The sequence below is a fragment of the Phoca vitulina genome, unplaced genomic scaffold, assembly GCF_004348235.1.
Source record: "Phoca vitulina isolate PV1807 unplaced genomic scaffold, GSC_HSeal_1.0 scaffold2, whole genome shotgun sequence".
In the NCBI taxonomy this organism is placed as follows: domain Eukaryota; kingdom Metazoa; phylum Chordata; class Mammalia; order Carnivora; family Phocidae; genus Phoca; species Phoca vitulina.
In genome coordinates this window covers 74,129,806-74,143,767 of record NW_022589705.1, presented here as the reverse complement: position 1 = coordinate 74,143,767, position 13,962 = coordinate 74,129,806, and the positions used below count along the sequence as shown (strand labels likewise).

Here is a 13,962-nt window from a genome sequence, read left to right as displayed (position 1 = left end):
GGGCAGAACGGGGCAGAGTGGGGCAGAGTGGGGCAGAGTGGGGCAGAATGGGCAGAGTGGGGCAGAGTGGGCAGAGTGGGGCAGAGTGGGCAGAGTGGAGCAGAGTGGAGCAGAGTGGGGCAGAGTGGGGCAGAACAGGGCAGAGTGGGGCAGAGTAGGGCAGAATGGGGCAGAATGGCTCCTGGCAGGGCGTCGGAGGTGCAAGGCCGTGCTCCAGGCTCAAAGGTACACCTGGCTGGAGTGGCAGCTTATGGCTCTGCCTCCCCCCCCGCCCCCAGGAGAGGCCGTGCACCTGGCCCGAGACTTCGGCTACGTCTGCGAGACTGAGTTCCCAGCCAAGGCAGCTGCCGAGTACCTGTGTCGTCAGCACGCTGACCCTGGGGAGCTGCCCAGCCGGAAGCGCATGCTGCTGGCCGCCAAGTGAGTGGGGGCCTCGCGTGGGTGCTTTGGGGCACCGTGCCAGGCACACGGAGGTGCAGTGCGGACACAAACACCACGCAGGGGCACAGTGGCCGCCACTCACGTGCACACGTGATGCACACGTGGCCCCGCACTCGGGCACAGCGAGGCAGCACGCCGTGGATGCCACGGGGCGCACGGGGACACGCGAACATACGCATCACCGGCCCCGGTCCCACCATGGTGGTCTTGCTCCCCCTGCCTGAGCCCTTTGGCTCCGGTGACTTCCATTAGGGCACCGATGCCCCCCCAGCCACAAGTTGACCCTCCCTTGTCCTTACTTCACCCCTGACCCGTCTGCAAGTCCCATTGGTGGCTCCCCCGCCCCACCACTCACATGCTGCCACCTCAGCTCTGGCCTCCTAATCTTACTCCTGGACTTCATCCCAGTGCTCCACTGTTCCCTCAGCCTTCCTGCACATGCACTGCTCCCCTGCCCAAGAACCTTCAATGGCTCCCTAGCTACTGCACTGATTTTCAAACTAGGTTCTATGGGGATGCTTTAGGGCCTGTTTAATGAACTGGTATTCCATTCAGATTTAGTTTTTAGAAGGGTCCCACTGCAAGAAAAGACACAGAGAGAGAGAGACAGAGAGAGAGAGGGAAGGAGAGTAAGTCTAGACTCCTTTGAGGGCCCCACAATCTGGCCGGCACAAACCCCACCCACTGCAGCTGACCTCGCTGTCCCCTGCCCTCACACCTGCTGCTCAGAACACCATCCAGTCCCCCATCTAATGTGGTCCCAACGCAGTCAGATCCCACCTGCACCCTCCTCCTTCGGGGCGTCCTCAGGTTCCCTAGGCAGAAGTGGAATCACAAACTCAAGGGACTCCATGGCTCATGGGACCTTTGAGACTATTCATATCGTCGCCGGAGAAACATACCCAGGGCAGGGCTCCCCTCACCCATGAATCAGCTAACTCATCAGAACTTCCTGATGTGTAAAATGCTGACTGGCTTCCATGGCGAAGCAGAGGTGAGACAGGAGTACATCCTCCTGCCTGAGCCACATGCAGGATGCAAAGAAAGGAATAATGGCCACAAACTGGAGCAAGATTCAGATCCCAGCTTCGTCGCTTGGACAAGTCAGCCAACCTATCTGAAACTAACGTTCTTATATGATGAGGAGGATGATCGCTGTCTAGATTTGTTGTGAGGATTGAGATGATGCATCCAGTGCTTGGCCCAGCGTCTAGGCCTCACTTCATGTGCAGCTATTCATTGTTCCCTAATTATGTCAAAGACAAAGCTCTGTGAAGCATCGGGTGTTTGGGAGGGGAGTGGGCGAGGGGATCAAGGAAAGTTTCCTGGCTAAGGTAGTAGAGCTGGACTTTGGACGTGGGCAGGACATCCACAGGAAGAGACTGTAGGGTATTGGCATATGCCGTTTACTAGCTGTGTGATATTGGGCAAGTCAGTCAATGTCTCTGAACCAGTTTCCTTTTCTGTAAAATGGGTATGATCGTCATTTGCAGACTATTGACAGGGTCAGCAATCATAAATATATTATATATATAATCCTTCTCTAGGCTCAGACTTTTGTCCTCTAACCCCCAGCCCTCCTTCCCCCACCAGGCAGATCTGCAAGGAGTTTGCCGACTTGATGGCTCAGGACCGCTCGCCGTTGGGCAATAGCCGCCCAGCACTCATCCTGGAGCCCGGAGTACAGAGCTGCCTGACACACTTCAGCCTCATCACCCATGGCTTTGGTGGGCCTGCTATCTGTGCTGCCCTTACTGCCTTCCAGAACTACTTGCTGGAGTCCCTCAAGGGCCTGGACAAGATGTTTCTAAGTGGTGCGGGCAGTGGGCACGGTGACACCAAGGCTTCGGAGAAGGATGCCAAGCACCGGAAATAACTCTCCCCTGCCTCATCCCAGAGGGGTTCCCAAGGCCTGAAATGAGGGCTTAGTTCCCGGGAGTGAGCCCGAAAGGATTAAAAGGTGGAGCTTGAGTCAGGCCAGAAAGAGAACATTCATCCAGAGACCCCTGAGCGAGAGGTTGGAGACGGGGTGATAGCTTCTCTGTGGCCGTTTGTCGAGAAGGGCCCAGAAGTCTGCCGTGTGTGTGCAATTTTCTGACCAATTTCCTTGATTGCTGAGATATGCTTGGACAGGAAATTGGCATAGAGAAACCTGGTCTTGGGGCTGAGCCCCGTGCATCAGAGTGCCTGGGCAGTGGTGGATTCTTCTAGAGGTCAAGGCCTTGCTGTTTTTACTCATGGCGGAGGGGAAAATTGTTAACAAACCAGAGGTGTTGAGGAGTTGGCATCCCTCGTCCCAGGATCTCCTACCCCCAGAAAAGGGGTGCTGGCAGGAGGCCCCAGTGGGTTCTTTGGAACCATCCCACTCTTGGGAAGAAGTGGGCAGGAGGAGCCCTCAAGGAGCAAAGATAAAGCACACATTGAAGAACTTGAATCCAGGCTGCACGTCACAGTCCTATTGCTGTCTGTCCTATTTATTTATGTATGTTGTAATTAAATTTAAAAGTTTAAAAATGTTGAGTGCAACTTATTTATCCTGAGTTGAGGACTCTTGTTTCACTGTTTCCTGCTTACGCATCAAGATGTCCAGCTGGACCAGGATGGAGAGGGTGTTTTTGCTCGCAAAGGGCTGGGGGTGGGCTGGGGGCGGGGGTGAAGAAAGATTGTGTCGGGGATCCTGAGGTTGTCACGGAGATTTTTTTATTTGCTATTGTTTCTCTTGACCCTACCGTTGATGTACCTCGTCGACTCTCCAATTGCTTTCTCATTCTCTTAATAAAACCTTTTTACTGGGTATGAAACTTCCCTGTCCTTCTTCAGCCTAGGCCTAGATTTGCCTCTCAAGTGGGCAAGGGGCCTCTTAGGGGGACTCATAGGAGGGGGCTGTGGGCACCACAGTGTTTTTTGGGGGAGCTGCAGATAGTGGGTCTATCTGCTTCGTCAGTGTGGCTGTCATTTCTGTGTGTGTGAGAGAGAAGTGAGTCCCAGGTGTGTATGCGTCCTCGTGACTGGGCGGGCCTGTGTCCGTCTGGCTGTAGGTCTATGGGATATCACCACGACCGTTGGTGGTGGGTCTGTATGTGTCCATATGGGTGCTGGTGACTATGTGAGTGTGTGGCCAGTGCTAATCCAGCTGTCTTCTTGAGGATTTCATTCTTCAGGCAGCTTTTCTTTCCTCATCCATCAGTGTCTCCCTCTCTACACAATCGTCTACTACATCACTCCCCAAAGCGCTCCTATTCTAGGGTCTGTCACCTTACAAAACATAAACCGTCCCCCATTTATTTCCCTAGCAGTTGAAGTTTGTGAAAGATCAATACCCCTCTACCTCCACTTCCTCACCCCCAATTCACTCTTCAACCCACTTCGTCTGGCTTCCATCCCCAACCAGTCTATTGAAATCCACTCAGCAAGTCAGCAATGTCAAATCCGAAGGCCTTTTTTCTGGATTTAGCAGCAGCTGACATGACTGACCACTTTCTTTTCTGCAACACTCTTCTCTGTGGCTCCCAACATCCAGTTTTCTCTGACCTCCCTGGTTGCAACACTCTTCTCTGTGGCTCCCAACACCCAGTTTTCTCTGACCTCCCTGGTTCCAACCCTGGGTCCTTCTCTACTTGACCTCTAAGTGTTGACCTTCCTTGGGGGTGCCTCCCTGATCTCCAGGCTTGTGTGTGCATTAGCCTGTGTGTCTAATATCTCCACTGGACTAACAGGCATCTCAAATGTACGTCCAAAATGGAGTACATGACTCAGGTTCTCATATCTCGACGTCCTCCACACTTTCCCTCTGAGTACATGGCACCACCCTCCACCCAGCTGCTCAAGCCAGAAACTGGGGAGTCATATTTGATTCTTTCCCTATACCCAATCCATCAGCAGACCCATCCTCTTCTCTCTCCTCTGCCATGACCCTGGTCCTCAGAACTACCGCAGTAACCTTCCAACTGCTCTTCCTATTTTGACCCATACACCTTCATACTAAACTCTGCAATGACCTGAGCTTTGCCCACCTCCAACTTCATGTTAAACTATTCTCTTCACCATTCCCTTTGCTCTCATCACACTAGCTTCCTGCTTGTTCCTGCAACTACCACTTAGTCTTATGCCTCCGGGCCACTGCACTCACTGAGCTCTTAGCCAGGAATGCTCTTCGGCTGGTTCTTTGCAGGTGTGTTGTCCAAGATGTTGAGTGTTTTGCAGAAGTGAACGGAACATAAGGTCTATGCATCATCTCCAGGCTAAAGGTCCAAAGATGTGATTTCTTTTCCCAAGAAGGTTCACTGCCTCATCCCACCCATATGGAAGAAGGAATGGAGGGAAGGCACTTAGTATGTATGCTCTGCTTTAACCAAAGCCCTGGGCCTGGCAAGAGACACTCAACCACTAAAGTTGTTTGAGACCATGGGAAGTTGAGGGGATTAAATAACACATATAGCACTTAAACAATGCCCAACACATATAGCACTTAAACAATGCCCAACACATAGTAACAAGTTAATAAAAGGCTGTAAATATCTCTAAAGTGGACAAGGAGGAAACCAGTTTATTATGAACTGTTCAGGCTGGACAACTTTCCCTGTTAACCATGTAGTCCTAACCAAGTCCTATTTTAGAGATAAGAAAATTCTAGCTCAGAGTAACTTGACCAAGGTCACAGAGCAACTAAGAGGGACTCGTGCAAATCTCTCCATTCCCACTGCTCCACATGCCCTCTGCAGAGGTGCTCCCAGGTCTGAGTCCAGCGAGGGAAAGCAGGTCCTGCAGCCCTTTGGGCTCAAAGGCTCTGGTCCTCCAGTCTATGGTCAAGATGGTAACAGTGCAGAGGCAGGAGTGCAGTGTGGAGAACGTTAAGTGGTGTAAGAAGCTTCTAATGAGGTCTCAGCATTTGATTCTTCCCAGTAAGGTTTGTTATTCCACAGCAAAAAAAAAAAAAAAAATTGTGTTTTAGCCTCTGACAAACTAGATCTAGCCCTAAGGAAAAGTAGATGATGATTAAAGAAAAAGTATATACAGATGGATTACATGGCTTCTTTATAGCAAAGCAAGTAGCTGTGAATTAAATGAAAAGTGTTGGGGCGCCTGGGTGGCTCAGTCGTTGAGTGTCTGCCTTCGGCTCAGGTCATGATCCCAGGGTCCCGGGATCGAGCCCCGCATCGGGCTCCCTGCTCAGGGGGAAGCCTGCTTCTCCCTCTCCCACTCCCCCTGCTTGTGTTCCCTCTCTTGCTGTCTCTCTCTCTCTGTCAAATACATAAATAAAATCTTTAAAAAAAAAAGAATTTAAAAAAATAATAAAAATAAATAAATAAATAAATGGAGAGTGTTTAGACTGGGTAAGCACCAGTTTTTGGAGTTTATATTCATTTAAAGAGAAGGCTTTCCTGTTTTATTTTAAAGGCTCATGGGGCTCCAGGGGGAGAAAGAGTAGCCTTTGAACACCTTCCCGCTCTCAAACCTCATCAAGTTAGGTGAGTGAGGCTGAGTGGCCGGCCTTTCTCCTGTCAAACACATATTCCTAACCCATCCATCGGAGCTAAGGGAGCAGCAGAGAGTTAGAATCCCAAGAACGTCCCTCCTTCTGCTTGTGCACGGCTGCGGCTTCGGGCAAAGGGCCATGGAGAGGAGACAGTGAAGGACACTGGGCTTCAGGCCTTAGCCAAGATTCAGGCAGAGCAGGCTCAGCCACTGTTCCGGAGCTGGGAAGCCCAGCACTTCTCAAGCTATTCCACCGCTCTCCTCCATCGCTCAGAGGTTCCTTGTCAGCTTCCCCAACCTTGTCACTAGTCAGGGCTGAGGTTCCCTACCCTGAGGCAAACCAGCTGTTCTCTTCTGCAACCTATCCCCTCTCACCCTAGGTCTGGGAAGGAATAGACTGTTTTCTGTGTTATCAATCACTAAAAGCGGATGGGAACCATTCGGAAGACCATTCTGAGCAGTTTGGGCAGGAGTGTTAAAGAATCAGCAAATTCCCAGTGTTTTTCAAACTTCAGGAAATCAATTTAAGAGGGACACAGTTGGCATTAAGAAAAGATAAAATCTGGGGGTGCCTGGGTGGCTCAGTCGATTGGGTGCCTGACTCTTGGTTTCAGTTCAGGTGGTGATCTCATGGGTGTGAGATCAAGCCCCTGCATCACTGGGCTCCGCACTCAGTGGGGAGTCTGCTTGAAAGATTTTCACCCTCTGCCCCTCCCCCTGCTCTTTCTCATAGATAAATAAATCTTTAAAATAAATAAATAAAATCTGGTAGAACACAGATTAGAAAACACCGGAGTGTACCACATATGACTCCATCACACACATATACATTATCTATAAGAAAAGCTTCAGGAAGCAATGTTTACCCTTCTTCTAGTAGGTACATACTGGTGTGTAGTCATAAATCCATGCTGAGTCCATTGAAATTCATTTGGATCAAGGGCTTTATGAGGTATAAAAGAGGGAAAGGAAACTGGGGAGCTAGCAAGGGAGATTATGAAATGCCTAGCATGTCAAACTAAAGAACTGGATTTTTTTCTGTAAGTAGTGGAAAACCATCAGAAAGTTTTAAGTGAAAAGAGGTACAGATGATCAAACTTGTAGAGTAGAGAAAGAACTAGAGAGGAAAGAGATGAAAAGTAGAGAAGGTAGGAGGCTGTTAAAATAGTCCAGGAAAGAATGATGGGGGATAAATCAGAATACTGGGGATGGAGATTTTTACTAAAAGAGATTTAGGAAGTAAAACTGTTAGAACTTGGTGACCATGTGAAGGTAGGAGAAAAAGAAGGCACCAAAAATGGTGCCTAGCTGAGTACTATGTGGTATCCTGGCCTATATTCCAGAACAGAAAAAGGACATTAGTGGGAAAACTGGTAAAATCTGAATAAAACCTGGAGTTTAGTTAATACTAATATACCAGCCAATGATGGTTTCTTAGTTTTGACAAATGCACAGTGGCTATGTAAGATGTTAACCTAAGGGGAAACCATGTGAGAGGTATAAGGAAACTGTATTATCTTTGCAACTTTTCTGTAAAACCAAATTTATTTTATTTTATTTTTTTAAAGATTTTATTTATTTGACAGAGAAAGACACAGCGAGAGAGGGAGCACAGCAGGGGGAGCGGGAGAGGGAGAAGCAGGCTTTCCGCTGAGTAGAGAGCCCGATTCAGGGCTCGATCCCAGGACCCTGGGATCATGACCTGAGCCGAAGGCAGACACTAACGACTGAGCCACCCAGGTGCCCCTATTTTATTTTTTATTTATTAATGAGAGACAGAGAGAGAGAGAGGCAGAGGGAGAAGCAGGCTCCCCGTGGAGCAGGGAGCCCGATGCGGGACTCGATCCCAGGACCCTGAGATCATGACCTGAGCGAAGGCAGACGCTTAACCAACTGAGCCACCCAGGCACCCATTAAATTAAGTTTATTAAAAATAAATGATGCCAGGGCATCTGTCTGGCTCAGTTGGTAGAGCATCTGATGCTTGATCTCAGGGTTATGAGTTCAAGCCCTGCATTGTGTATAGAGATTACTTAAAAAAAAAAAAAAAAAAGATGCCTAGGTTTCTGGCTTGGGTACTTGGGAGCTAGGTGACTGTTATTATCTAAGATGGAATGCTGTAGAGGAGTTCTGGAGGGGGCAGATGGTAAAGCTCAGCTTTAGACATATTTGATGTCCCTATGGCTGGAGGGTAAGCTACTTAGGAATAAGTTGATCTGGAGCTCAGGAAAGAGATCTGGGTTGGAAAAAAGAGACTGGTAATCAGCGTGGGCTGCTGGGCTTACCTAGACTGCCCTGGGGACACTCAACATTCAGAGGCAGAGAACCATTTCATTCCTGGTGAGGCGTGGATACAAAATACCAAGTTTACCAACAATTATATACTTACTGAGCACATACCGCATGCCAGGCCCTGTTCGAAATGCTTTACATTACCTCATGGAATCCTCGTAACTATCCCCCATGGAATAGATGCAATTTTGACCATTTCACAGATGGAAAAACCAGGAAGCAGGACAGCCTATATTTTAATAGTGGTACTCAATTGGGGCAAGCATCAGAATCACCTGTGGAGCTTTAAAAATAGATGCCCTAGAAAGAGACTCAGGAATCCAGCCAAAAGCCCAAGCCATGCATATTCATAGTGGTACTAGAGGTTGAGCCAGCTGTGGTGATATGAATCATCTCTTCCCCCCATTTATCTAATGATTAATTTCCTTCTTATGGTATAAAGCATCTACCATTGGTGTATCAAAAAGTGTATGACATTCTAATCTGATGTTAACACAATACTGTTAGTACAAATGTTCTGATCTGTAGATAGCATCTTAGAGAGATGTTATTTTACTTCAGATAAACAAAAAACCTATCTGTATCTGGTATTAAGAGTAGCATAGAACTGGATAAAGTAGGCCTTATCTTAGTTTAAGACCAAATGGGGTTTGAAGTTTGGTTGCTGGACTAGCAGCAGCAGCATCAACTGGAAATGTTAGAAATGCAAGATCTCAGGCCACACCCCAAACATGTAGAAGTTCTAGGGGTAGGACCCAGCAAGCTATGTGTCAATAAGCCCTCCAGGCTCAAGTTTGAGGACCACTCTCTAAAGAAACTTCCACCCAGTGGTTCTCTAACATGGTTGAAGATAAGAATTACTTGGGAAGCTTTAAAAATATTCCTATGTCTAGGCCCCAAACCTACTTAGTTAGAATCTGGGAGTGAGGGGCCCCTGGGTGGCTCAGCCAGTTAAGCATCTACCTTCGGCTTAGGTCATGATCCTGGGGTCCTGGGATTAAGCCCTGTGTCGGGCTCCCTGCTCAGCTGGGCGTCTGCTTCTCCCTCTTCCTCTGCCCCCCCCCCCCACTTGTTTTCTTTCTCAAAAAAAAAAAAAAAAATCTTAAAAAAAAAAAAAAAAAGAATCTGGGAGTACAGCCTAATCATGTACCCAAAAAAAGAAAACTCCAGTTAGGAACCATGTGAGAGGTATAAGGAAACTGTATTATTAGGAACCACTCTTTCAGTGGCACTAACCAAAAAACATCTACATTATTCATTCCCAAAAAGCTAGATTAGGAAGTAAAACAGGTATCTGGTTAACTGCCTATAGTACATCAATTTAACAGAATATTACACAACTGTCAACAAGAATAAGGTAGCTATATATATATATGTGTGTGTGTGTGTATATATTCATAGTGGTACTAGAATGTGTGTATATATATACACACACACACACACACACACTGATATAGAATAATCTCCAGTATAGTGTTAAATGAAAAAAACAATACGCAGAACATTTAAAAATATTTTTAAGAGGGGATATGTGTGTGTGCGTGCATGCATGTGCATGCTTCATACAAGAACAACTTAGATCTTAAAGGATAGGTAAGAAATTAGTAGCTAAAGTTTCCCCTGGCTTCCCAGGGGTGATCAAATTACAGGGAAAGGAGAAGTATTTTTTACTGTGTAACTACTTTGTAATTTCTTTTACTTTGTAAATTTTTTTACTATGTAATATTTTATTTTGTATCATTTGCATTTTTTACTGTTTGTATCACCTATTCAAATTAATTAATTTTTAAAATGTTAAGTTTAGGGGCAAAAAGAACCACTGCTTTAGGGGAATGAGACATTAGCAAGCCAGATATATGAAAAGCCAGACGGGAAAGAAGCCGGGCAGTGAAACAATGTGGGGCTGTCAGCTGCTAAAGAGCAATTAGAGCATTAATGAAGGGAAAGGGGCAGAAGGAAAAACAGTCTTGGCAAAAAGTCCAAAGCAGATAATCCTCTCTCGACATTTCCGTCCTGAGGTGATATTAGGTAAACTGAGACTCAAACCAGAGAGCTCAATTTATCCAGATTCAGCTTTATTCTGAATTAACCATCTGTCAAGGATGCGTCAAAAGCGTAGAAAAAGATGAAGGAGCCCGTCAAAAAAGTTCCCTGGCAAGTGGGAGGGTTGGCATAAGGTTAGGAGCCCTGTTTAGGGAAGGAAATGTTGTCCAGGTCATGGATGCCATTTTTGTCAATGATTCGAACACTGAAGTTTGGCAGATTCAGGATGAAGCGTTTCTGGAGCTGCAGAGAGACATGAAGACAATCAGTCAAAAAATATTTTTTGAGCACTAACTATGGGCCAGGCTCTCTTTGAGGCACTGGGCATATAAGCAGATAAAAATCCCTGTTTTTGTGGAGCTTATATTCTACTGAGGGCAGTCAGTACTCAGACTGCAGCTGGAGGCCGGAGGGCAGTGAGCAAGAACTGGGAGATGCAGCTTGCAGCTTGTCTCTGGTCAGTCAGCCAATGAAAGAATAAGAGCAGTCTAGGCTCTATTCCCCACAGCCTGCTACCAATCAGTCTGGCAAACACAGACTTCTTTTTTAAAACGTCTCAAAGTAGTAAGCCAACAAAGGAGTGATTGCCCTAGGAATAAGCTTTGGACCAAAGCAATGTACTCCTACTTCCCACGAATTTGCTCCAGTCACCCCCCCGCCCCCTGACATTATATAAGGCCCAGGTGTGTGCAGCTAGTGGCCTGGTGGGAAGGATGCTGGCAGAACTGCTCTTGGAACAACCCCTACTTCTGACTCCTGCAATCCAAGCCGACCTGTGATTAAAATAACATCTTTGCACTCTCTTAAGATTCTCTGCTTGAGAGGCTGTTCCAAAAGTGCTGTGGTCTGCGTGCATGGAAGCAGACAGCCCCCGCTAACCTGGCTAGAGATTACTGAGGAACACAGTTGGAGGAAATCTGTTTCTGTGGCCCTTCCTGGACACCTCACTTAGTCTTCAGATGGAAGGCATCAAGCTCTCTACTTGCTCCCTCAGGGGCATATCCCAGAGATGTCTACCCGCCCAGGCCTAAGCCTGCCCTCCCATATTTCCCATCTCCTTTATAGCTGAGGACTGGGCATCAACAACCCATTCCATTTCCTGAGTCTCCTCTAGCTGATGACTCCTATGTCCAGAAACAAGCTCCCCAAAATCAAGAAAAGGTGACAATAAGGGAATGTGGGTTTGTAAAATGATCATCCTTAGGATCCATGGTGAGTAAAGTCTCAAAGCACTGGATATGCCCGTGGCTCCTCCCTAGCGGCCCCATGTAACACTTAGGACTGCTGGACTAATATGGCCTCTTAGCTGAATGGGTAAGGAAAGCACATGAGTTTATTCTCAGCTTCTGCTTTGGAAAGAGGATTCGCAAACAAGAGAAGGAAGGGGGCACTGTGGACTGAAAATGACAGGGCTGTATAAGAGGCAAACTGACATTATGCCCAATGCTCCCACCTGCTCCCACCCTCCTACTCTCTCACTAGACCACAAATTCAAGTTCATCCCTAGGCCACAAAAAAAGCAAAAGAATTACAAAGCCTAAGGGAGCTGCTTTCTCTTCCTCCTCATCCTCCATACGGACCCCAAAGACTCTTAGAGGAGTAGTACCGGAATGGGTGGGGTCCGTGCTCCTGGCCTCGTAAACTAAAGGCTACTCTCCTCTTCTGCATAAAGCTTCCTAGTTGCTTTCTATGGCCTCCTGAACTCTCAGGGAAGGCCTTCTCTGCAGGACTAATGCACTACGAGGGAGCAGACAGTATGGCAACTCCAGGCGGCGCAGGAACAGAGCAGGCATCAAGTCTAGGGCAGGAGTAGTTCTAAAGTACGGCCCAGTTACCACCTGCCAGAATCACCTGGCACTGCTAATGACATACTCAGGCTCTACACCAGGACAAATGAATCAGAATCTGGTGGAGGTGGGAGTGGGGTAGTCAAGAATCTGCTTAAAAACAAACGCAAAAATAAATAAGCAAAAAAAAAAAAAAAAAAAAAAAGCCCCACAGTTCCCTAGATTATACGCACCAAAACCTGAGAACCACTAGTCTGGATGAACTCCCTCCCCCCCAAAGTAACTAAATTGTAAAATTGACATTGATGAGGAGGAAACCCATGAGAGAAAAAAAAAATAAGCTTGTTACCCACCAAACTCTGTCCCTGGTAGCAACTTCACATCTCGTTAGTGGGTATTTACTACACCTTCTGGCAAAGATCAGAAAAAATGCAACCGAGGAATGGAACAATATTGGCAAACAGAGATAAACATTCCTTTCAGGATCCTGTGGGAGCTACTCACCTCCTCTAGACATTTCCTAAGAAGCTCCACTGCCCTCTCACGAGAGATAGCTGAAAGAGAACACAGAGGCCACGCACTCAACGTTTTGCCATTAAGTCCAACTCTCTGCCACAAGTTTTACCTTTCAAACTTCTTCAGGTCAGTATGCCACACAAACGGAAATGGCAAAAAAATGCCTAGCCTTCTAGTTTGCAACAAACTTATTCCATAGGCAGTGGAAGGTGCCCCAGACCCAGTGCTCTGGCAGCCACAAGCCATTGCAAATTGATTTGCTACAGAGAAGGGTAAGCATGACGGAATTCTGCCTCCCATGGCCGGGGCCTGCCTCTAGAGAAGTCCAGCGGCTTGCCTCTTTTTTTATAGCCCATCCCCCTCACCCCTACACACACCCCAGCCCCCCCCTTTTAGACCAGGGCTTAAATCAGTTCCATCTGCCCTAGCCAGCTGCAAGTCAGGGAAAGGGAAGACAGGGCCTGAGTTTTAGCCTCACTTTCCCAGCTGGGTCTCCGTTGAACAATGGAAAGAGAATTCATGGGATAGGGCTGAGACGCTCATAAAATCGGAGCCAAAGGAACTGTCCACAAGCATGGCAAACTGGGATGACATATTAGGCAGTTAGGCTTCAGGGGTGGTTAGTGGTGATTTTGGTGGGCAAGTCAGCTGTACTACTGACAGATGCCAAATCAAGAAACAGTCACTAAGAGGCCAGGCTAATTCTTTTCAGGATGTGGCCTAGAACGCTGGTATGGCTACGGTTGAGTGAGAGGGCAGCACCAAAAAGAGTGGAGAAGCCAGATTTTTTCCTGTACTGACAGGGAAGAATGGAATTTAAGGTGAGAGGTGGCTATGTGTGTTGCATCTACAGCCTGTAAAAGTGACAAATCCCAAGTGCCTATCGCTCACAGTGGCGAAAATCAAGGTTGAGATTGGAGTCAGAAGGTAGAACTTAGCACAAAAGCATTACTGTGCCGGAAGCTCTGCCAAGCTAACGTCTGACAAGTAGAGAGCCAGCTTCTTCTTACAGGAGGGGCAGCCATTAGGTGATAAGAACCAAGGGAGGGGCCCAGGCTTGGGGCCTTCAAAAGCTTTAACATTTAAGCAAAGAAATCCTCAGTTGTCATGCTGGGGACCTGTTCATCCTCACAAACTCAAAACAAACACACAGACCACTTGGTTTACTTGTTCATTCCTTATAGCTGAGATGCTAATAAGCATCCAGGCAGGGAAAAATGAGTTAAAAAACTGAAAAATTAGTTTTACTCACTACTCCAACACCCTTTAAAACAAAACAAAACAAAACCAAACCCAGCTCTGGACATATGCAGTACCTCCTTTTGTCTGGCAAAAAAGGGACTTTTATTAGCCTTTCAATAACCCTACTGACCTGCAGGGGAGAGCAGCTTCCACAAGGTACCTGGAT

The 13,962-nt window shown here is 47.3% G+C and overlaps 2 protein-coding genes across 3 annotated transcripts in view; one reads left to right on the top strand and one right to left on the bottom strand.

Moving 5' to 3' along the window:
- TFAP2E (transcription factor AP-2 epsilon) overlaps positions 1-2,876 on the top strand; it is a 16,236-nt gene extending 13,360 nt beyond the window's left edge. The window contains exons 6-7 of the mRNA XM_032417530.1: positions 279-420; positions 2,035-2,876. Of these exons, the coding sequence (XP_032273421.1) occupies positions 279-420; positions 2,035-2,317 (425 nt within the window). The 3' untranslated portion in view covers positions 2,318-2,876. The remainder of the gene's footprint in view (positions 1-278; positions 421-2,034) is intronic.
- Positions 2,877-9,978: 7,102 nt separating this feature from the next.
- The window catches only part of PSMB2 (proteasome 20S subunit beta 2), a 33,964-nt gene continuing 29,980 nt past the window's right edge, over positions 9,979-13,962 (bottom strand). The window contains exons 5-6 of one of the 2 annotated variants that reach the window (XM_032387992.1): positions 12,543-12,592; positions 9,979-10,494 (exon numbers count right to left, since the gene is read on the bottom strand). In XM_032387992.1, coding sequence (XP_032243883.1) covers positions 10,387-10,494; positions 12,543-12,592 — 158 coding nt within the window. In that variant the 3' untranslated portion in view covers positions 9,979-10,386. The remainder of the gene's footprint in view (positions 10,495-12,542; positions 12,593-13,962) is intronic. The other variant, XM_032388001.1, reaches the window with a different exon arrangement.